Below are 23,504 nucleotides of genomic sequence, written 5' to 3' on the forward strand. Positions count from 1 at the left end.
ACCCAGCAGGGATGTCAGAGATCAGGGGTTCTGAACCTTTCCTATGTTCTGGACCCACTCACAGTGTCTGGTGATGCCTGTGAACCCCTTCTCAGACTCATGTTTTTAAAATTCATAAAACAAAATATGCAGGATTACACAGATAACCAACCACCAAAATAAAGAAGCGATTGTTCCCAACTGAATTCTCACTCCCTCTTAAATCTGGGGCCATGGATCCCCATCCCTGCCCTTGAGGCAGCTGGTGATGAGGGTCTGGAATTCAGGTGAGAGATCAAGGATGGAGAGCTAAAGATGAGAGGCATCCTCATAGAGGTGGCAGTTGGCACTGTGGGAGTGAATGAGATTGCCAAGAGAGAAGACGGCCAAATGCCATGGTAAAGGATCAGAAAGAGGGTCAGGAGCCCAAAAAGGAGTGATGAGAGGTGAGAAGAGAGGGACCAAGAAGCAGTGGCCACCAGTGTCCAAAGCAACAGAGAAGGAAAAGGAGATGAGGCCTTTGGGGTTGATGATCATTGGTGCCCTTAACAAGCAGCTTCTTTGTATTTGTTTGTTTGGGGGGGTTTGGGGGGGGCAGTCATGGTCAAGTGACTTGTCGTGGGTCACACAGCTAGTATGTATCTGAATCAGGATTTGAACTCAGGTCCCTCCTGACTACAAGGGCCGGTGCTTTATTCACTGCACCACCCAGCCGCCTCTACAAGCAGTTTCTATAGGGTGGTAGGGGTAGAAGCCCAACTAAAGATGTTCAAGAGAGCATGTATTGAGCAAGCTGAAGCATTGGGTGTAGACAAGCTGAGTAGGGAAGATGAAGAGGAGCAAAGGGACAGTGCCTGGAAGGGCTCAGAGTTTGGCAGAATGACTTCATTTCAGAATTGGGGAGGCCTGAGCATGTGCATACGCAGATGGAAAAGGAGAGAGTGCGGAGAGGTTGAGGCTATGGAATAGAGAGGGGATGATAGAGTGCTGGAGCAAAGTCCTAGCAGAGGTGGGAAAGCATAGGATATCTCTCCTGTGCCTGGAGAGAAGGAGAGAAGGGATGATGAGGCTGAGGGGGGTGGGGTATTTGTGTATCTAGGGAGGCGGGGATCTTATCCGAAGGCCTGTGAGTTTTAAAATATCTATCTATCAGGGCAGCTAGGGGGTGCGGTGGATAGAATACTGGCCCTGGATTCAGGAGGACCTGAGTTCAAATCCAGCCTCAGACACTTAATACTTACTAGCTATATGACCCCGGGCAAGTCACTTAACCCCAATTGCCTCCCCCAAAAATCTATCTATATCTATATCTATATATCTATATATTTATCTATATATATCTATATATTTATCTATCTGTCTATCTAGCTATATATCTATCTAGCTGTCTGTCTGTCTGTCTATCTATCTATTTATGTATCTATATCTATGTCGAGAGAGAGAGACAGAGAGAAAATGTTTTGTGCATGGAAAAACCTCACAACCAGATCCCAAGTACTTCAAACAATGAGTCACATTATTAGACCATGTCCCTTGGGCTGAAACTTATGACCTTGTTTTACATATAATTACACTTTGAGTAGTGAGAATTCAAATAATGGGGCCTGTTCATTGGGACCTTTTCTTATTGTGACAAGGGATCCATAGGCCTCACCAGACCGTCACCAAAGGGGCCCAAGGGCCCCAAACTGGAATCACTTCAGACTCTGCTGTTCTCCCTGCCCACCCTGATCTAGGTCTAAACCAATCTGTCCCTCACCTCATTTCAAGGTTAGAAGTTTTCAAAGGGAAATTTTACTTGGAAACAGAGGATAGGGGCAGCTAGGTGGCGCAGTGGATAAAGCACCAGCCCTGGATTTAGGAGTACCTGAGTTCAAATCTGGCCTTAGACACTTGACACTTACTAGCTGTGTGACCTTGGGCAAGTCACCTAACCCCCATTGCCCTGCCAAAAGAAAAAAAAAGAATAATATAAAAAAAGGCAACTTAGAAACAGAGGATAAAAAGAAGACAAAAGTTTTAGAAACAGTGTGGAATAATATGTCATCATCATTATTTTTCTTTGTGTTATTATTATATAAAACACATCCCTGGTTCCTTCATACTCATCCTTATGACACAGTAGTCCCTCCATTTTATTCATGTACCAACATTCCCCAAGAGGGTGCCTACTTCATTTCCAGGTCTCTGCTGCTCGCCCACCCCTGCCAAAGTGGCAGTCTGTCTTTGAACCTCCTTGGTGAAGAGGCCCAGCATTGAGATCTCTGAACAAACGCAAACACTGATAAGTTTTCAAGTAGAAGAGAAGGCATTCCAGGGGGAGAGAACAGCATAAGCAAGAACATGGTGGCGGGGAAACATGGGCCACAGTTCTAGCTAGGGCTGTGCTTTCCTTAGGATCCTGAACTCTGGGCCCCCTCGGCAATTGGAAAGGTTTCCCTATTAAAGTGCCCGAGTTGTATCCCCCCAGGCCAGCTTCTCTCATCTGATTGGCTTGTACATGGGGATGTTGACTGGCATGGGATCCTAGACCTAGGGCCAGAAGGGACCTCTGAGGCCATCTTGTCCAACCCCCTCATGTTACTGATAAGGAAACTGATTCCCATAGAGGGAAGTAACTCATCCGAGATCACACTGGTAGTAAGTTTTCTGGGTAGGATTTGAACCCAGCTCTCCAGACTCCACAACCAGCTCTCTTCCTGCCATCCCACTCCAGGTGGGGAGGGTCCTGGGGAAGACCTTTTCTCTAGGGACCCGAGTTGAAGAGCATGGGTGACTTTGGGGTCCCTCCTTTTGTGCCCTGCAGAGAGCCGGCAAAGGTCAGAGTCGAGCTATTGAGAGGTTAAAGAAGAAAATGTTTGAGAATGAATTCTTACTGCTGCTGAATTCCCCAACAATCCCCTTCCGGATCCATAACCGCAATGGAAAGGTGAGCAGGCCAGCCTGGGATAGTTTGGGACCCAGCCCAGGCCGAGGTGTCTGGGAACGGAACCTTCGAGCCTTTCACTCGGGAAGGCAGCTGGGGCTGGGAAAGGTGGGAGGGGTCAGTGTCCTTTGCTGTCCAGTCAAGATTGCCTCCCTCATAGAGTTCTAGATTTAAAAGGCTGTAAGGGGACTTAGAGGTTGTCAGAACCAATCCTCTCCTTTGACAAGTGTGGAAACGGAGGCCCAGGGGAATCCAGGGTCACCCAGCATCTGAGGCGACACTCCTGGATTGGAAGCCTAGAGCTCTGTCTCCTACAGAGCCATGTAGGGGCAAGGTGAGGAAGCGGCCCCCTCCCTGCCCAGGTGACGGCAGTTCTGAGAAATGTTTCTGTGGCTTAGCTCACCCACCAAGTCCCTCTGATGTCACTTCCTCCTTGAAAGCCACTGGGAGCCACTGGGAAGACCCTGGCCACAGCTGTGCCCATGAATTCTCATCTCCTCTCTTTAGAGCTACCTGTTCCTCCTGTCTTCAGACTATGAGAGGTCGGAGTGGAGAGAAGCGATTCAGAAACTACAGAAGAAGGGTAAAGTCCTACCCTCCTGATGGGCAGCGCGGGGCGGGGGGTGGGGGGGGGGGCTTGACCAGTCTGTGGCATAGAAATAACATCATCACCTCACACGTTTTCAGCCTTTTATTCTTTCTCTCTTCTCCCCTCTCTCCCATTCTTTCTCCTCTACTTCCCTCTTGCCTCTCTCTGTCTTTCTCCCCTCTTCCTTCTGTCTCTTCCTATCCCTCTCACTCCCTCCTCTCTCCCATTTGCTCTCCTCCCTATCTCTCTCTCCCTCCATCTCCTCTCTTGCTGCCTGTTCATCTCTGTCTCTCCCCCTCCTTTCTCTCTCATTCTCTCTTCTTCCCTCTCTCCCATTTTCTCTTCTCTGTCTCCCTCCCTCTCTCCTCTGTCTCTCTCTGTCTCTCCCCCTCCCTCTCTCTTGCTGTTTGTCTCTCCCTCTTCTCTCTGTATCTCTGTCTCCCTCCCTCTCTCCCATTCTTTCTCTTTTCCTGTCTCCCTCCCCCTTCCCTCTCCTTCTCTACTACTGTCTGTCTCTGTCTCTCTGTTTCTCTCTCCTCTCTTCCATCTCTCCCTCTCCCTCCACCTCTCCCATTCTCTCTCCTCTCCTCTGTTTCCTTCTCTCTCTGTCTATCTGTTTCTACTCTCCCTCTTTCCCTTTCTGTCCCCTGTGAGGAAGGTGGGGCAGGTCCCATTCCCCTCCTTTTACAAAGGAAGAGATTAGGCCCATTGTCATCATGTGGCATTTTTACCCCAGGGCCCTTTCTTGGCTCCCCTTGTACACTCCCTCCTCATGGGTTGTCTACAGGTTGTTGCCCTTCTGAGAATGGGAGGGGGCCTCAGAACCCATCAAGTTGGACTGTCTCATTTTACAAATGAAGAGATTGAGACCCCAGCAGGTGAAATGATTAGCCCAGCACCACGCAGGTAGAAAGCACAAGAGCCAAGATTTGAGCATGGGCCCTCCTGGCTCGTATCAGTGCTCTTTCTGTGAGGCAGTCATGTCTTCCCCTTGCATTCCCAATCACGAGGACCTCCAGTGCCCCTAAATCCAGTGCTTTCCTCTTCCTCATTCACTTAACTCCTCACAGAAGAGAAGGAGGCCTCAGTGGACCTGTGGTGATGATGCTGCTCACCTCCCCACCCCCTCTGCTTTACTTTCAGATCTCCAGGCATTTGTCTTGAGTTCCGTGGAGCTCCAGGTCCTCACAGGGTCCTGTTTCAAACTACGAACTGTTCATAATATTCCCGTCACCAGCAATAAAGATGGTAAGGATGTCAGCTACTCTCCATCTCTCCCTGCCCCTCCTTCCTTTGGGTCCTTGCACCCCTAGCCATTATGCTGAGGGCCCCTGATAAAATGCAAATACCTGACCTGGGGAAGGAGGGGCCCTGAATGGTGAGCACTTTTATCACCAGAGCCCGATCTGGAGGTAGTTCAGTTCAGACTGGATCACTTTATGTGGGCTAAGAGTTGGCTGAAAAACATTAGTCCTTGGGGAGGGAGGGGGAGACTAGGGGCAGGGGGGTGATTCCCAGAGATGCGGATTTGGAATCAAGCTTTGGCTTCAACCTGTTTTTGTCTGGCACCAGCCCTGGGTGCGAGAACCAGGCCCTTTAGTGGGACTCTGCTGAGCCTTAGGATTGGGTGGAATTGCTCCAGGCAACGTTTTTTGTGACCACCAGGTGGTGCTGTCGCACCAAGGCACTGGTCAGTTTGTTTTGTGCCAATGTTGAGGCCAAGGCTCTAATCCAGAGACCCTGGGGCAGCCCATCGGGTTTGTGCGGGTGAAAATCTTATCCTTCTGTTCTGTTACAGATGATGAGGCTCCGGGGCTCTACGGCTTCCTGCACGTCATCGTCCACTCTGCCAAGGGCTTTAAGCAGTCGGCCAGTAAGTGCCCCTCTGCTCCAGACCTTAGAAAAAGTCACCAAAAGCAGGGGCTGCCAGCACCCTGAGTGACTCTAGGGGACTCACCGGGGCCTCTGTTTCCTTGTTGATCAAAGAACTCTGGCCAGGCAGTCACAGAGTGTGGACTTGTATCTCAGGAGCATGGAGATAGCGCTGATCTATTCTAGCACTCCTGTTTTACAGATTGGGAAACTGAGGCCCAGGGAAGCAAAGTGTCTTGTAGAGTCATAGATTTAGAGCTAGAAGGGACCTTTGAGTCCAACCCTGTTATCTAACAGAGGTGGAAACTGAGGCACAGATCAGTTAAGGACACATGCCCAGAGCCCCAAAGCAAATAAGGGTCTGAATTAGGGTTTGAACTTAGGTCTTTCTGACTCACAATCCAGTAGGACCCTATCCACTGTACCACACTACCTCTGGGATCATCGATTTAGAGTTGGAAGGGACCTCAGAGAGCATCTAGTCCAGCATCCTACATTTTACATTTGAGGAAACTGAGGCGCAGAGAGGGAACTTGCCCAGAGTCACAGAAGCGGTAAATATCCGAGGTGGAATTTGAATCTAGAGTTTCCCGATTCCCAATCTAGCACCCTATCCGAGGGAACGCGTCCTAGGCAATGAATGCTACCCGGAGGTGGGAGGCAGCATGTTGAATTCCAGAAATAGCAAATTGTCCAGTTTGAAGCCATGTGGAAGAAGGCTTGGAGCCTCAAACACCACTCCCCAGCAGGGTAGCTGCGCACTGGAAGGCTCTCTTGGGTGGGCTTCTCCTGTCTTCCTCTGACCACAAAAGGCTCTTCTCTCCTTCCTCCCAAAACCACTCGGTTTGGGTGATGTTAGAAAGGGGCGATGGCCAAAATCATCCTCCGAAGTTGGATGCCACAGCTGAAGGAGCTGGAGAGTAACCAGAGAACAAGAGAGATGAAGGATTTTGAGACCATGACCTATAAGGATGAGTCGGAGGACCTGGGCATCTTTAAGCTGGAGAAGAAAAGGCTCGAGGCAGGAAGGGGGAGGGGTGCCATCCAGGGTGACACAGGCAATCAGGCCCAGAGGTGGGGTTTGAGTCCAGGTCTTCTTACTCTAGAGCCATAGGGTTCTACCACACCATCCAGTCTGGGCTTGAGATCAGGAAGAACTTAGCGGTTGGAATTATCCCAGAGTGCAACAGGCTGCTTTGGGAGGCAGGTGGTGTGAGCATGACCAAGCTCAGGCTTAGTCACCACCACGGCACAGTTGAAAGAGCATTGGATTAGGGACATGGGCTGTGGTCCCAGTTCTCCCATTCACCAGCCATGTGGCCTTGGGCAAGTCATTTCCCCATTGCTAGGCTTCTGTCCCCTCATCTGTCATACAAAGGGATTTCTCTAGACCATCTCCAAGGTCTCTTCCAGCATTAACATTCTATAGTTCATGAGAACATAGATTTAAAACTGGAAAGGGGTTTTTAAAAACCAAATAAACATCTATACTAGAGTTCTTTGGGGGTGGGTGGGGGTGAGGCAATGGGGGTTAAGTGTATTTTATGCATTTAAAAACCTGATTCATAAAAGGGGAACGGTCCCTAAACTTCATATAGAGTTAGTAGAGGGGCCCGTGACACACAAAAAGCAAAGAGCCCCTGATGGAGGCCAGACCTCCTCATTTACAGATGACAAAACTGAGGCCCTGAAAATGAAGTTGACTTGTCCAGGGTCACACAGGTAATAAGCATCAGAGAGAGGATTCAAACCCAGGCCTCCTGAATCCAGAACCAGGGGGTTCTTTACTCTCCCTCCTCTCTAAAAATCATAGTTTGAGGAAATGAAGCAAGCAAGCATGCTGTGGCATCCAGGGAATGGAGCTCAGGCCCTAGAGACCAAAAGACCTGAGTTCAAATCTTGCTTCAGGCTGGGTGACCATGGGCAAGTCACTTGCTCAGTCTCAGTTTTCTCATCTGTTAAATGGCAATAATAATAGCACCTATTTCCCAGGGTTGTTGGGAGATTCAGAATCAATTGAGATAACATATGTTATCACTTTGCAATTTAAAAATGCTATATAAAATGCTAACATTAGGGGCAGCTAGGTGGTGCAGTAGATAGAGCATTGGCCCTGGAGTCTGGAGGACCTGAATTCAAATCTGGCCTCAGACACTTGACACTTACTAGATGTGTGACCTTGGGCAAGTTACTTAACCCTCACTGCCCAACCATAATTAAAATGCTAACATTAGATATAATTAAGCAATTATTATTGTTGTTACTACTAATCCCAAGAGGATTGTATTTAGAATCAGAAGAGCTGGGTTTGAATTCTGGCCCTGGCTCTTACTGTGTGACCTTGGGTGAGTCACTTCCTTTTTCTAGGCCTTCGTTTTCCCCACCTGGTTGTTCCAGTTTGTGGCGGTCAGATCTCTATGCCTAATGTAAAATGGGTCTCCCAGTGGGTCCCCAGCTACCTGGCCCTGCCACCTGGCTGCCGTTATCAGCATCAGCATCCCTGGTCTAACCCTTTTGTCTCACTCTGCTCACTATAATAAAGGAGCCGTGCTCAGTTTTTTTAAATGAGGGCGTTGGGCTCACTGAGCTTTGAGATCCCTTCCAGGGCTGACAGGGGGCTGATGATCTCTGATGGACCTTCCAGTTTCTATTAGCCTCCTACCCCCCGACCCAATCCCCCTGAGTCACTGAGTTTAGTCTTTCTTGGTTATTTTTGGACTTGGCCAATGCTTTCGGGACACGTCTGACTGTTTGGGTTTCAGGACCTCCTTCTGCTCCAAAAGGGCCTGGACAGACCCAGTTTTCTTCTCCAGTCCTTGCTAAGTCAGGGTCCCTGCCCCAAGGCTGGCAGAAGACACTGGATCTTCCTCCCCTCCCTGGCCTCCATGCTGGATTGCTCCCTGGATTTGCAGGCCTCCAGAGCTGGGGATTTCTGGTTTCCCCTGCTTACTCATCTCCCCTTCCCCTCTCTCCCCTCCCCAATGTGATCTGAGCCCTCAGGCCTCATGGTCTATAAGTCAGTCTTGGCTGGAGGCCGAGGGGCTCGGGGGAGCAGCTTCTCCCTCCCCTGTGGCTCTCCTGCTGTGTTAAATCCCTCCTGACAGAAAACAGCCCCAGAGCCTGTGCTTTGATGCCGATGGGAGCAATGTGATTCATGGAGTCTGAACAGAGCAGGAATCCTCCTCAGGGTTTATCTCCAGCCTCTGATCTCGCATCAGAGCAGTGGCCCCCACTCGGCTCTTCACCTCATGCCTCTTACTGCTCATGGTCAGTGGAAGCAGCCAGGGAGCGCCTGCCCCAGAGATCCACCTTCTCCTATAGGAAGGTTCCCTCCAGCACAGGAGAGAGGGGAGGGGCTCCCAACTGGAAGCCAGCTGCCCCCACCACCTGGAATCCCTTATTGGGTGAAGCAGTGAGGTAGACGTTAGACTGCCCATGTATCCTTCTCGGCTTGTCTCAGTTGGTGGCCCCAGCCCCTTATGGGGCACAAGAAGCCGCCCACTTATAGGACTTTGGGGAGAGTGTTAAACATGGAGACAGTGGAACTTGGTGTTCTGCCAACTCTGCCAGTCATTTAACCTTTTGGGGCCTTAGTTTCCTCATCTTCAAAATGGAGAGATTGGACTAGATAGATCTCTCTGTGAGTATCTGCCTCTTTTCCTTTGGGGAAGGGGCCCTCATCATCCTTTACATGTCTATATTGCTTCATTTATGGTTACCGAATGCTTTTCCACACACGAGTTTAATTAATGAACTAAAGAAAATATTTCTGTGGGCTAAACACTGGTCTAAGTAATGGAGAAACTACTAGAAGAAGAAGAAAGAAGCTTGGTCTCATGAAGAACTTCCTTCCCCTCTTCTTTTCTGGAGGGTAGGGGGTTCACAGAGAGGCTGAGTTTTTCAATGTGTTGATTAGTTTTGTTGACTTTTCATTCTTTTCTTCCTCTTCTTTCTTTCTGTGACATTAAGGATGGTTCTCTGGGAGGGGATGAGTGTAGGCTACAGAGAAACAAAAACAGTCATTAAAATTATTTTCTTGAGAAAAGAAAAAGGAAATGATTCTTAGTCTCAGAGTTTCGTCCATTTAGGGCAGATGTATATAGGGCAAATCCTCAGAAGGAGCCTGTGAGGGAGTTGGGGTCAGGGTTGTTATCCTCCTTTTTATAGGATGAGAAATGCAGAGGTCTCAGAATGATTCAGTCCAAGCTCCTGATTTTAACAGAGAACACGGAAGAAATGACTGGCCCACCACTACTCACATACTTAGCAGGAGGGAGAAATTCAAACTGACGTCTGTTTCACTCCCAAATCCCAGGCTCTTTCCATTCCACCAAGTTGGCTCCTACTGCTTGTCTTCCTCTAGCCCCACCCTTTAATTTTACTGATGAGGAGACTGAGGGTCAGAGAAGTGATTTCAGCCAAGGTTCAAGCCATTTCCCAATTCCCTGTGTTCCTTTTCCATTACACCAAACTATCCATCAGCATGTTGTTATGGTTCTCTCCAACCCTGAACCCTCATTCCTGCTCCCCAAAAGCCTCTGAGCCCCTCTGCTTTCCCTTTCCCCCCAGATTTGTACTGTACGTTAGAGGTGGACTCGTTCGGCTATTTTGTCAGCAAAGCAAAAACCAGGGTATTTCGGGACACAACGGAGCCCCAGTGGAATGAGGTGAGTAAAGGGCAGGGACTGAACTCCAGGAAGATGGGGAGCACTAGGGTGCTCGAGGGGGGACCCCGGCTCTATGGAGCCGAGCCCACCGTCATTTGAGAGTGTGTGATAGGACCCATCACACAACCACACGTTCACCAGTTGTTTGGTGAGGATCCCATTTGGCCAGAGCCAGCATGGGATAGACGGGGTGGACAGAGGTCTGGCCCTCTGCTCTCTGGTCCCCTGTTGCTCCCTGTTTCCAGAGCAAGCATCTCTGGCTGCTTCTAGCAGCTCCCAAACACCGCTGCACCAGTCCCTTGGATGAGCCCAAGGGAGGCTCCTCCGCTCCATCCATTGGACTGGACCTAGAAATGGTTCTGTCCCATCCCTGCCTGCAGGTGTGGAAGGTCTCGGTGACTGTTTGTTCTCTGCTCCCTATAGGAGTTTGAGATCGAGCTGGAGGGCTCTCAGTCCTTGCGCATCCTCTGCTATGAGAAATGCTATGACAAGACCAAGGTCAACAAGGACAACAACGAGATCGTCGACAAGATCATGGGCAAAGGACAGATTCAGGTCAGGCACTGGGCAAGGCTGAAAGGGGGTGGTGTGTGGGGAGGGGAACAGGGAGGCTGCACCCAGCAGACATGGTGCTTGGCCCTGTCCTTCCCTTCCTCCCTGGGGCCTTGCTCTGCCCAACATCTCCATCTTCCTCAAGGTGCTTACAATCTAATGCGCAAGTGCTGTTCTGTTGCTGGTATCTCAAGTCTTGCTGGCCTGCCCACCGGACGGGCAGAAAATCTCTAGGCTTCCTCTGGGTGGGGTGAAGGGGACCAGGATCCTGCTGGGCACGGTGTGTGTGGGAAGAGATGGGGGAGGACTCCAGGCTTTGCAAGAGGGGCCGCCTCATTCACCTGCCCTCGTTATTGGCCTATGTGTCCTGGTGCCTGTGCAACCTGTTCCTGTCATAGGCTTGTCTTGGCCGCATGCTCTCTTTTGTTCATCATCTCTTTATTATTGATCAGCTATTGGAAGGAGCTTTCTGCCTTCTCTTTGGAGTTGTTTCTTCTGCGGTGGTGATGGATCACACTGAACCATTCACACTCCCTCGCCTGGTTTCCCCCACACTCCCCGCCCATGTATATTTATCTATAAAATGAATGACCAGGTTAAGGGGTCACCTCTCTGACTGTGGAACTGCATGAAGCTTCCAAGCCTCTGTTGGAGTGGAGCTTGAGACCTCCTTAGCGCTGTAAATTGCCACCACAATATCTGTGTTTGTCAGGCAGGAGAGAGCACTCCCGTAGGGAGTGTGCAGAATGTCTCGAGACGACCTCTTCTTGGGTGAGAATGTGAGATTCCTCGGTTCAGTTTCTGGCTCTTAACTCTCTTGGCTTAGTCTTTTGTCCAGGACACAAGGAGAGGGACCAGGTCAGATCTCTTGTCTCCCCCACCCAGAGCCACCAACATGACTTTGGTTGAGATGAGGAGAATGGCACGCATAGAGTGTCTGCCTGTATTCCCCCTCCTGCTGCCGCTCACCACGGCATCCTGAGTGTACCAGGCCTTCTCCTTGTTCCTTGGCACCGTCACCAGGGAAACCAGGGCTGCCAAGACAACTGCAAGCTGGTGCTTCATTATGGAAGAGAGAGAGAGAGAGAGAGAGAGAGAGAGAGAGAGAGAGAGAGAGAGATGGATGGAGGGAGGAGGCAAGAGAGAGATTGAGAGTACAGAAAAAGGGGGCAGGGAGGGAAAAGAAAGGAGAGTAGGGAGGTTGAGAGAGTACAGAGAGAGAAAGAAGGGGGAAGGAGGGAGAGAACACAGAAAACAGAGGGAGGGAGAGAAAGGGAGAGAGATGGAGGGAAAAAGAGAAGAAAAAGACTGAGAGAGTACAGAGACAGGAAGAAAGAGGGGGGAAGGGGAGAGAGATTGAGAGAGAGAACAAACACAAAATAGGGAGGGAAGGAGGAAGAGAAGGGAGGGAGGGGGAGACAGAGGAAGAGAGAGAGATGGAGGGAAGAGAGAGAAGAAAGATTGAGAGTACAAAGGGGGCAGGAAGGGAGAAGAGGAGAGAGATTGAGAGTACAGAGAGAGAAATAAAGAGAGGGAGAGAGGAGAAAGAATGCAGAGAACCCGGGGAGAGGAAGGGAGGGAGAGACTGAGCATATAGAGAGAGAGAGGAAGGGGGAGCCAGGGAGGGAGCAGGGCAGAGCATTCAGGTGGGGCAGGGCTGGGGAGAGGACGCTGGAGACCCAGAAGGTTAGCTCTGAATTGGGTTCTTGGAACCTTTTCCTTTGTGTGGGTAATAGGCTTCTGGCAGAGATCCCATCTCCATCCCCAGACAGTTCCTGGGGTGTCCAGATTAGGCTGGTGGGAAGGCCTGAGTTCTTTGATGGTGCCCATACCAGCCCTGTCTGGCCGCCCCCTCCTCACTCATTACTTTGCTGTGTGGCCCCAGCATGGGTGCTGGTAGATCACTGCATGTCTCCAGAGTAAAGAGGTGGGTGGCTGCCATCTGTTGCCTCCACTGTTGTCTTTGGGGCGGGGGGGACCGGAGGGGCTGTTCTGGAATGGCATCAATGCCATCAATGAACATAGGAGATTTGGAATGCTCCCCCCCCATCCCTGTTTTCTGCATATTGTTATGGAAACTTGCTCACAGGAGGTGGACAGGGGCCACCTGAGGCCCCCCTTCTGTCCCTCCTACTCCCTGGCCTCCCAGGCCCCCAAGGGAAATAAGCCATAAATCATTATGTCTCTGCTGCAGATGCAGATGGGGGGCAGGGGGAGGGGAGGGGGAATCTCTGTTGTGTTTGGCAGAGAGGAGAGCACAGACTGGTAGGAAAAATGTTTTTATATTTAAACTTTCAAAAATGTTCACTGCCTGGGAGTTGATATGAAAAGACATCTATGGCTCAGGGTTGCCAGCTGTCCCTGGGGCCTTGAAGTGGGCAGTTTGAGTCCCTCGGGGCTTCTTTTGAAGTCCTCCCATCCCTCCCAGCCACCCTGGGGGCTGCTTTCAGCCACAGGTCGCTATGGAGGTGGAGTTCCTAAAATGGCCACATTGTTGAGTTCTGGGGAATGTGGGACAGAGAGTCACGAGTCTCACTCAGCTGGCCCAGCAGCCCCTCCGAGCACGGCCAGGCACAAAGGGGCCCTAGAGAGTACATGGAATAGACTGTTCCCATGTAGCCCACCTCTCTCTGCTTGGGGGGTGGGGGTACAGCCCCTGGGCTTCCCTCTAGCTTCTCTTGGACTGTGGTCAGAGTGCAGCCTGCACTGCCCTCACGCCAGAGTCCAGCAGCACCCAGCATCTAGTTTCTACCCTGAGGGGTGAGGAAAGAAGGCCCCCCATTGGCATGGGGCAGGAAGGGTCTCCCGCCCCTGTTGGCCTGTGGTCCTCCCCACCACCAGAGCTATCAAGTGAAACTACAGAACCAGTGGAGGGCCTAAAAGGAAGAAACCTGGCCCTGAGGAAGGCAAAGGACTTGGGTTCAGTTCTTGCCCCATCCCTCACTACCTAGGTGACTTTGGACAATACAATTAATTGGATAGGGTGCTGGACCTGGAGTCAGGATGACCTAGGTTTGAAACCTGCTCTTGGGCAACTTCTTGGGCCTCAATTTCTTCATCTGTAAAGGGAGGGGGGTTAGACTAGGTGACACAGGTCACCTGAGAAGGAGTTGGACTCTCTGGCCCCTTCCAGCTCCCTAGCCATGATTTTATGGAGCAGCTGGATGGCTGCGTGTTGTGGAACCGCTCATTCTCTCCCATTTCCAATCTGGCCTTCACACTGCTGCCAAAAAATAATTGTCCTATGGAATGGGTCAGAGCACGTCACTGCCTCGCTGATAAGCCTTTAATAGCTCCCTCTTGTCTCTGACAGAAAATACGAACCCCTTAGTGTAGCATTTCCAGCCCACAGCTTGGCTTCAAGTGATCATAGCCACATTATTTCACATTGTGGCCCTTCCCACGTGGGCTTTATGTTCCTGGGTAATTAGACTACTTAGCAGTTCCTCCAACCTCCCACCTCCCACCTCCATGCATCCACCGGGGCCTTCCTTATCCCTGGAATGTGTATACCTCCTCCTCATCTCTGCCTGGCAGAATCCTGCCTGTCCTTCAAGGCTGAATCGAGGTGCAGCCTGACCTGATCCTCCCCAGCCCCAATTGTTCTCTGCCCCCCTCTGATACTCCTAGGTCGCTTTGTCTGGATTGCTCCTTTGTGCCCCAGTTATCTGGCATTGTGCCTGTCTGTGTGCATGTTGTAGCTTTCCCAGTAGAACTTAAGAATGTTTTGGTTTTGTCTCTACACCTAACAGAATACCTTGCACAGGTACCTAATCAATGTTTGTTTTATTTTATTTTGAGGAAATTGGGGTTAAGTGACTTGCCCAGGGTCACACAGCTAGTAAGTGTCTAGGCCACATTCGAACTCAGGTCCTCCTGACTCCAGGGCTGTTGCTCTATCCACTGTGCTACCTGGTTGTCTCTAATCAGTGTGTGATGAATGAACAAATGAACGAACAAATGAACGAACAGATGTATGAATGAATGAACAAATGCATGAATGATGGTCCAGTCTGCTAGAATAGACATCATGAAACTGACCACTGACAGGAGCTGGAATTAGCACAGAATGAGGTACACAGCCTGGGCAAGTCTTGTCTGAGTTGATCAATGAAACTGAGAGATGAGCTAGGAATGAATCAGGCAGAGAAGTAGGAGACGAGGCATTGCCAGACTGCATTTGTTTTTCCTGCCTGTACTTACAAGGAAGGATTCTGTTGCTGGGAGAAGAAGGAGCTGTTGGGAAGTGATGGTGACCTTTAACAATGAGCATTTATCCCACATCTTTAAGAAGAAAGGGGCCGGGCCTGTTTGTTAGGTTATGGGGCTGTGTCGTGTCATGGAAGAAAGGATGGATCTGGCACTAATGGCAGGCCTGTGACAGTACACAAGGTATTCAGCCTTTCTGGGCTTCAGATCCTGCTGGGTACAATTAGGGGGCTGGACGTGATGGCTTCTGAGGGCCTTTTCAGCTCTAAATCTATGGTCTTATAAGCCTATGCTGAGCCTCAGTTTCCTTGTCTGTCCAATGGTTGGGGTGGGGGGGGGGTGATGAGAATCTTCACCATAAGGTAGAGATTTCCTGCCTCACCAGGTGTGGGGGAAACTGGGCCCACCTGAAAGTGATGTCTGAACATGAGGAGTTGCCTTTTTTATTCCTTAGGGAGGTGAGACTTTGGCTTTTTCTCTGCAAAGATCTCCTGCCTCTCTACTTCATGTGAAGGGCAGGAGGGAAGGGGGAACTTTTCTTTCACTACCGCTCATCTGTGCGCATAGAAAGGAAAGGATGAAGGAGTAAAAAGAGAATTGCCTTGTGACCTGCTCTACCTCTCTGTTTTAGAGTGCCTGCTGTGTATTTCAGAGTGCCTACTGTGCACCAAACAGAGAGACATGCTGTGTAGGCCAGAGGCAGCTGCAGAACAACCTGAGATCCTAGGTAATCAAGCCCTAGACTGGACAGGGTAGACAGGGAGTACTATAGGGAATCGATAAGTCAATCAACAAACATTTAGCAAGTCCCTACTATGCACAAGTACTGCATTGGCTCCCCATCACCTCCAGGATCAAATAGAATTTTCTGCTTGGTGCTCAAAGTCCCTCATCACCTGCCCCCCCCCAACCTTTCCTCTCTGCCCACCATGGACTCCATTCAGTGATGCTGGCCTCCTGGCTGTTCCTACATCTCTTGTCTCTGGCCATTTCTCTGGTGCGCCACGTAGCTATCATGAATGTTTTCTGGTCTTTATCCCTTTAATTCCAGGCCTCCTTCATCTAAAACAGGGCTTTGAACTCTTCTTTTCCAAGAAAATCTAGTGAAGCTTCTGCATCCCCCCGCCCCCAATCATGTTTTTAAAGGCACAAAACAAAATGCATAGAATTGCAGAGGAAACCATTTAGAAAAAACGGCAAAATCTCTTTATTTTATTGTAGTTTCTTTAGGAGGCAATCAGGGTGAAGTGATTGACCCAGGGTCACACAGCTAGTAAGTGTCTAAGGTCAGATCTGAACTCAGGTCCTCAACTCCAGGGCTGGTGCTCTATCTACTGCATCATCTTGCTGCCCCCAAATCTCTTTACAAACCAGCTTGTGGACGCTGGGTTAAGAATCCCTGCTCCCTCCTTCTCAACCTCAGACTTGGGCGGGGGTGGAGGAGGCCTCTGCCCTGCTCAGACCCCATCACCATGTTCCTTTCTGAGCTCCACATTTTAGGAAGGACCTTGGTAAGGCCCAGAAGTGTGGGCTAAGGGAAAGAGAAGGGTTCTCAGTACCATACCATAGATAGATGAGTGGGAGGAATGAGGGAGTTTTATCCTGAAGAAGAGAAGGCTGGGGGGAGGGGATGAAAACTGTCCTCTTGCATGGGGGAGGAAAGGGCTCAGACCTGCTTCCTTTGGACTCAAAGACAGAGTGAGGAACTTGTAGAGAGGAAGATTCTGTCTTGATGTCAAGAAGAGTTTACAGAATGATTAATAATAATGATGATGGCTCTTCATATTTATATATTTATACTTTAATGTTGTTAAGCGTATTATATCTCATTGCATCCTCCCCACAAAGTGAAGCAGCAGGGGCTATCTCCTTAACAGATAGTGAGTTCCCCATCACTGGGGATCTTCAAGCAAAGAGTGAGTAACCACTTGTCAAGGAGGTTTGCCAACAAGATTCCTGTTAAGCTGGAGATTTTACTAGAGCCCCCCCCAAAAAAAAAAACCAACTCTGAGGGTCCTGGCAGTCTCTTTTATTTGTCCAGCCCAACCTGCTAGCAGTCTCCCACTCTGAAAGGTAAGCCTCCCTCCTCTGAAGCCTCTCAGCCCTCTGCCTGCCTCAGACGCTCCCCGTTCCCACTCCTACCCCCAGCCCTGGGCCAGGGTGACTCAGCCGATTGTTTACACAAGCCTATTTCCGATAACAGCCCCCATGTTTTCCCCGTACTCCAGATGCTACTGTCCCCAACGGGACCTGCGTGTTGGCTGCTCCACATATTCCCAGGGTTGAACCCATTCCTCTGCGTCCTGGTGGCAGGAGCTGGGGCTGCTCCCTCCTGGCAGAGGGGAGGGGCTCTCTGTGAGGAGGCCAAGCCAGGAGAGGGCAACCCATCTGAGCTTCCAGACCCTTGGTCCCCCTCCACCCTTCCCCACCTCCCACCATACCCCTCCCAAGGCTTTGTGAAGTGTAGCGCCCCACCCCCAGAGCAGGAGGCAGACTCACTTTCCCATGAAGCCAGCAGATAAAGGCCTCCCACTGGGGACCTTGAATCCACAGAGGGACAGAGCCGTGGTCCAGGGTGGGAGAGAACCTTTGATCCTGGGCCCAAAGGGACAGGCAGAAGGCAGCAGACAGTCTGTGCTGAACAAGCCTCCTGCCCTGGAGCTTGGGGTCACTCTTCTTCCGAGGCTCAGCGTTCACCCTCATTTCCTCATCTCCAGGAGCCTAGTGACAGGGTGTCCTCAGCCTGGCAAGTCCTGGAGGAGGTGCTTAGACCCCCGCAGACTCCGGAAGCTGCTGGGCCCCTAGAAGAGTCTGGGCCTGTGGGAGGTCATCTCATCCAAAGCTTAGTTCTCAGGCAGGCGCCTGGCAGGGGAGAGCTGAGGCGTACACGGAGGATGTGTGGTGTGGCCGCCTGCTCTTGTTCCTGTTCTTCTGTTATCAGGGCTCTGTGCTGGGGGCTCCCTGGGCCTCTCATCCCTGTGTTTTAGCCACCCAGGAAGAAGTAGACTGCATGTCCCATCAATTCAGCAAACAGGCTCCTGAGGGCAAGACAGACCCCTTCCTCCCTCCTTTTCTCCCTCCCTCCTTCCCTCTTTCTTTCCCCTTCTTCCCTCCTTTCCTTCCTTTCTTCTCCCTTCTTCCTCCCTTCTTTCTATCCTTCCTCCCTCTCTCCCTTCTTTCCTTTCTTCCTTCTCTGCCCTTCCTCCCTTCTTTACATCCTTCTTCCCTCTCTCCTTCCTTCCCTTTTTTCTCCCTCCCTCCCTTTCTCCCTTCCCTTCTTTCCTACCCCCTCCCTTCCCTTTCCTCTCCCTCCCTCCTCCCTCTCTCCTCCCCTCCCCTCCCTCTCTTCTTCCCTCGCTTCCTCCCTTCCTCTCTCTTGGCCTCCCCCACACAATACCTGACATATAAATGAACTGAATAGAAGACTGTTGATTAAGAGTGAGAAGGGCCTTAGAAGTCACTGAATCCATTTCTTTCCTTCATTTTGCACATGAGGGAACTGGGCGGGCCCCAGAGACTTGCCGGGAGACAACTAGTGAATGTCTGAGACAGGATTTAGCCCGGGGTGTCTGCCACTCTCATCCATGGTGCCATGCCTATGTGTGAGGGGCTGTGCCAGGTGCTGAGTGGGACAGGAAAAAGGTGACCCCAGAAAAGTGAATCAGAAAGTCTGAGGTGGGGAGGAAGAGCGTGGCTACTCCCAGGTTTCTCAGTGTCTTGGGGGCAGGGGGACATGGTTAACAGTGGGAGGGGGGGTCATTTGTGAACCGTGGAGGCAGGTGGGGCCCCAGAATCTCCTGCAGGCCTACTGGGGCTTCTCAGAGTCATTACCTGTGGTACAAGCTATACTCGAGCATCATGCAGTACCACCGTCGATGTTCAGGGAGAAGACACAGCTCTAGGGGCAGAGGACCTGGGTTCAAATCTTGCTGCTGACCCTTATTACAGGTGTGACCTTAAGCTCTTTGGGGAGAGCACCAGATGGCTTCTGAGATTCTTTCTCCAGATCTATAGAATCACTTATCCTTCCTTGGCCTCAGTTTTCTTCTCTGTAAAATGAGGGGGCTGAACTCAAGTGTATCTGAAGTGCCTTCTGGCTCCTGCTCTGGGCTCCTGAGAGCTTCCTCAGTCAGATACCAGGGTCAGCTCCTCTCAGGCTTCCCTTGCTGGATCAACTGAGGCAGAGGCTGTCTATGGGAGCCCTCAGTGTTCATCCCACCCAGTCGTCAGGGGCTGCCAGCCACATTCAAGTGAGAGACAAGGCCAGAGATCCCATCTGTCCTGGGCTCAGCGCCTGGGACCTTGTTTGGTGGGGGATGGGTCCCTCTCTTGCCCCTCACACTGAAAAGTCTGGGCATCTTGTTGTGCTGGGCCACACTGGGGGGATTGTGGCTGCTGGGAGGCCTGCTGGCATGGCGTGGAGCCCGCCACAGCTGCTCCCAGAGGGCAGGGAGCACTGGTCACCTGGCAGTAGCCAGCTGCACTGGGCTCTCGGGCGGGGGTTTCCAGCATCTGGTAGCAGAAGCTGCTGGTGGCAGACCCGCTTGCTGGCGATGGCTGATGGGGGTGAGGAGGGAAAGGGCACAAAACAGGTAGGATGATGGAACATTCAGAGGCCCCATCCTCTGCCTCCCCGCCTCTACCCACCCTCAGGTCTTAGCTGCTGCTCCTAAGTTAAGAATAACAACCACTGTATGCTCAATAAATACTAATAAACCCAATGGGGAGCAAGTCTCCAGAGAAAGCCTGAAGCTTAGATAACTATTTACATCTTAATTAAAAATTAAAAATTGGGGGCAGCTAGGTGGCGCAGTGGATAAAGCACTGGCCCTGGATTCAGGAGGACCTGAGTTCAAATCCAGAATTAGACATTTGACACCTACTAGCTGTGTGACCCTGGGTAAGTCACTTAACCCCCATTGCCCTACCCCCACCAAAAAATTATAGCATTCATTTTCATCAAAATAAAAAGAATGCTTTTGCTCTGTGTCCCCTTCCAAATCCTACTGGGTATTTATTGCACATCTGTTGCCATCAGAAATGGTGCAGAAAAAAGAAAGACTGGATTTGGAGGACCCGGATTCTAATCCCAGCTCTGCCCCCCTAAACTGCGTGACCTTGGGGAAGTCACTTGATCTCCTTTGGTCTCAGTTTCTTCATCTGTAAAATAAAGAGGTGACTTCTGAGGCTCCTTTCAGCTCCTCCCCTTGATTATCCTGCAAATGCTGAATTTGGAGTGTGATTAACCTAGATACAGACCCCAGCTCTTCCTCCTTACTACCTGGCACTCTCTGGGCCTTGGTTTCCCCACATGTAAAGTAGGAGGATTGTGCTTGCCAGCCCTCTTCCAACCCCAGAGCCCATGAGCCAGGTCCACAGAATCCTTAATAGATCAATTGATTGTTAGATGTGTCCGGCTGCTGCATGTTACAGAACAGTGGCCGCTGTATGCTAGTCTCCCCTTCACAGAGTTCGTTCTGTTCTGACACCTCCAGGGCGGTGATGCCTGCCTGGATCTTCTGACCCTCCTGGGGGCAGGACAAGAATCACTGCAGTGGGTGACCCAGGGAGCTGGGGCTGCTCTAATGGCAGCCCTCCCTGGCCTTAGAAAGCTGGCCTCGGAGCCCATCCCTCCTCTCCGGAATCCATTCACCTTGGCTGAGCAGAGCCAGGGGGCGCTGGGGAATAAGAGGGCCACTTCTGCTTTTAATTACTCCGCAGAGTGTAAGGAGGTTGAGGACTGCGTTTGGGTCCACCCTTGGGCCCCTTCCCAAGGTCCTGGGGTGGGAGGAGCTGAGGTAGACCCCGGCCGCCAGACATCACACCCTCTGGCTGTGGCCCTTGGCCTGCTTTCCTCTCAAACATGCTTCTTCTTTGGCATGTCCTGGGGTGGAAGACGGGCAATTTAGTGTCAGGACAGGACCAGAGGCTTCAAGGCTGCCCCTGACATCAGCCTTCAGCTATTGGGGACTGAGGCTGGGGGGTTTTCAGAGTTATTACTGCCCTGCAGAGTAGTGACCTCATAGAGAAGGGTGTGTGTGTGTGTGTGTTTGGAGTATGTGTATGGTGTGTATCTGTGCGTGCGTGTGTGTGCGCGTGCGTGTGTGTGTGTGTGTGTGTGTGTGTGTGTGTGTTTCCTTCTCTCTCCTCCCCAGGGTCATTTGGCTCAGACCAGCAGAGCAAGCCCCAAGGGACTAAAATTGTTTTAACTTTCCTTTGGCCTTGGTCTGATTTCAAGGTTGGTTCCTGCCCATTGCATGCCAACAGAAATCATGTCAAGGCAAGGGATTGGCCCCATCCTTTTAGGGAAGTAGAGGAAGGGAAGCAGGAAGAATAAGATGTGGGTATAAGGACCTATAGTGTAATGCTTATTTCATCCTGATAGTAGGTTCTTATGTGCCACTTCATAGAGGGAGAATCATGAGGCCCCGAGTAGAAAAAAGTCATTGAGACAAAGCATGGATCAAGCAAACCAACCAACACCACCAAAACATCTGATGTTGTATGCACCATTTCATAGCAGTAGACCCCCACCTCTGCAGAGGAGCTGAGGGAGGTTTCTTCTTTTAGGCCAAGCTTGGTCATTGTGACTTACCAACATTCCCTTCTGATTGTTTCAATATCATTCTTTGTTGAGGACATTGTTGTAGTGACTGCATCTGTTGTTTTCCTGACTCTGCTTCCTTCCTTTTAGGGCCACTTCCCATGAGTCTTTCTTTCCATGCCTCACTCAATAGGAGGAGGCTGGTGTGATAGAAAGCCAGCTATCCCCAAGGTCAGAAAGACCTGGGTTCAAATCTCCCCTCTGACTCATTGGCTCAGTGACCGTGGGCAAGTCACTTCACCCCTGGCTGTTCTGGGCACCTCTCTAAGACTAGAATTTACAAAGGAGGTGCCAACCTGCACCGGAGGAGGGAATTTTCTCTCCAGGGAGGTCCCTAGATGAGTGAAATCACAGGCCCCTTCTCTATCCCTGTACTTCTCTGTAGTGCTCTTCATTTCTTGCATCCCCATAAAATCCCATTACATTCATTCACCACAATTTGTTTAGCCTTTCCCCAGTGGGTGGGCAGCTACTTTGTGTCCATGCCTGTGCTGCCACCAAAAAAAGTGCTGCTATAAATATTTATATGCATCTGCATCCTTTCTATCTTAAATCTCCAGGGAACAGATGCCCAGCAGGGGCATCTCTTGGATCAAAAGGTCTTAGATCCTGGGCATCTCTCCGGCTTTCATTTTCTCTCTAAACATTCAGGACTCAAAAGAGATCATCCATGAGATCTATATTGGACATCCTGTGATTCTATTTATAGTTTTAAACCATTCGAAGGCTCATAGCTCTGACGATGGAAGGGGCCCCATAGCCCCCTAAGCCAACTCTTTAATTTTATAGATGAAGAAATGGAGACCCATGGAAGTAAGTGATTTGTCCAATGTCACACGGGTAGTAGGCATCACTAAACCTTTATTAAGTGTCTACCCAAAAGCACCGGCCCTGAATTCAGGAGGACCTGAGTTCAAATCCAGCCTCAGACACTTGACACTTACTAGCTGTGTGACCCTGGGCAAGTCACTTAACCCTCATTGCCCTGCCCCCCCAAAAAGTGTCTACCCACTGTGTGCCAGGGATTGGCACCGGGCATACCAAAAGAGGCAAAAGACAGACCCTGCCCTCAAGGAGCTCACATTCTAATTGCAGTAAGGAAACAAAGATATACTGTGTCCCAAGCGTGATTTGAACCCCAGTCCTCTGAATCTGGAGACATTCTTCTTTCTACTACCAGATACGTATTGAAGGAGGCTTCAGGGTTAACTTTCCCACCATGGCAGGCGTTGGCACTCACGCCTGGCCATCCTCTCCACATATCTAAAGGGTGCAGAATGAGACCTCACCCTGACTGCAGTGGGAAGCCTAACAAGGACAGGGGAAGCCGGGGCTCTGGGGGAGGGAGCAGGACCATTGTCCTTGGCCGTGTCCTCCTTCCCTGGGGACTCCCCAGCGTCCCTGGGCTTGCGTGGAGCTCCAGAGCTGTTGGCATTTGGAAGCCGAGCTCCCTGGTCTGACCTCCTCCCAGGAATGGGCATGGGAGCAGATGCAGCCTGGGGGGGTGGGCTCTGCCTGCCTATCTCAAGTGCTCCCGTTATCTTTCCTTCCTGCCTGCACATTCCTCATCGGGGAAGCCAGCCCCCTTTTGAATCCTGGTGATGCTGAAGAGGCCCTCAGGGCTCCTGGGATCAAATCTAGAGCTGGAGGAAGCTCAGAGGCCTGCTCCAACTCCAGCACCCCACCCCACCCCCGCCTTTTGGGGGGGTTGTTTTGTTTTGTGAGGTAATTGGGGTTAAGTGACTTGCCCAGGGTCACACAGCTAGTAAGTGTCAAGTGTCTGAGGCCAGATTTTAACTCAGGTCCTCCTGACTCCAGGGCCAGTGCTCTATCCACTGCACTACCTAGCTGCCCCTGGTTTTGTTTTTTACAGAGGAGGAAACTGAGGCCCAGATCCTTGTTCAAGGTCTCTTCTGTAGTAAGCACCAGAGGTGGAATTTGAAACCCAAGCCCCCTGAGTGCCAACATTCTTTCCACTATTCTGTGCATTATTAATAATGATGTTACATCATTATGTCATGATGAATAATTCTGTAATTAATAACAATATCCCACATTTGCTCAAAGTACCTTGTTTTTACTTATATGTGAACACATAGGAGGCAG

General features: G+C 50.7%; 1 protein-coding gene across 5 annotated transcripts in view; it reads left to right on the forward strand.

Moving 5' to 3' along the window:
* The window catches only part of ABR (ABR activator of RhoGEF and GTPase), a 298,848-nt gene that overhangs the window by 220,436 nt on the left and 54,908 nt on the right, over positions 1 to 23,504 (forward strand). For all 5 annotated transcript variants that reach the window (XM_044000089.1, XM_044000092.1, XM_044000090.1 and 2 more), the window contains 6 exons: positions 2,786 to 2,908; positions 3,413 to 3,488; positions 4,638 to 4,742; positions 5,293 to 5,367; positions 9,936 to 10,033; positions 10,457 to 10,588. In XM_044000089.1, coding sequence (XP_043856024.1) covers positions 2,786 to 2,908; positions 3,413 to 3,488; positions 4,638 to 4,742; positions 5,293 to 5,367; positions 9,936 to 10,033; positions 10,457 to 10,588 — 609 coding nt within the window. The remainder of the gene's footprint in view (positions 1 to 2,785; positions 2,909 to 3,412; positions 3,489 to 4,637; positions 4,743 to 5,292; positions 5,368 to 9,935; positions 10,034 to 10,456; positions 10,589 to 23,504) is intronic.

This window comes from Dromiciops gliroides, chromosome 4 (genome assembly GCF_019393635.1).
Source record: "Dromiciops gliroides isolate mDroGli1 chromosome 4, mDroGli1.pri, whole genome shotgun sequence".
In the NCBI taxonomy this organism is placed as follows: Eukaryota; Metazoa; Chordata; class Mammalia; order Microbiotheria; family Microbiotheriidae; genus Dromiciops; species Dromiciops gliroides.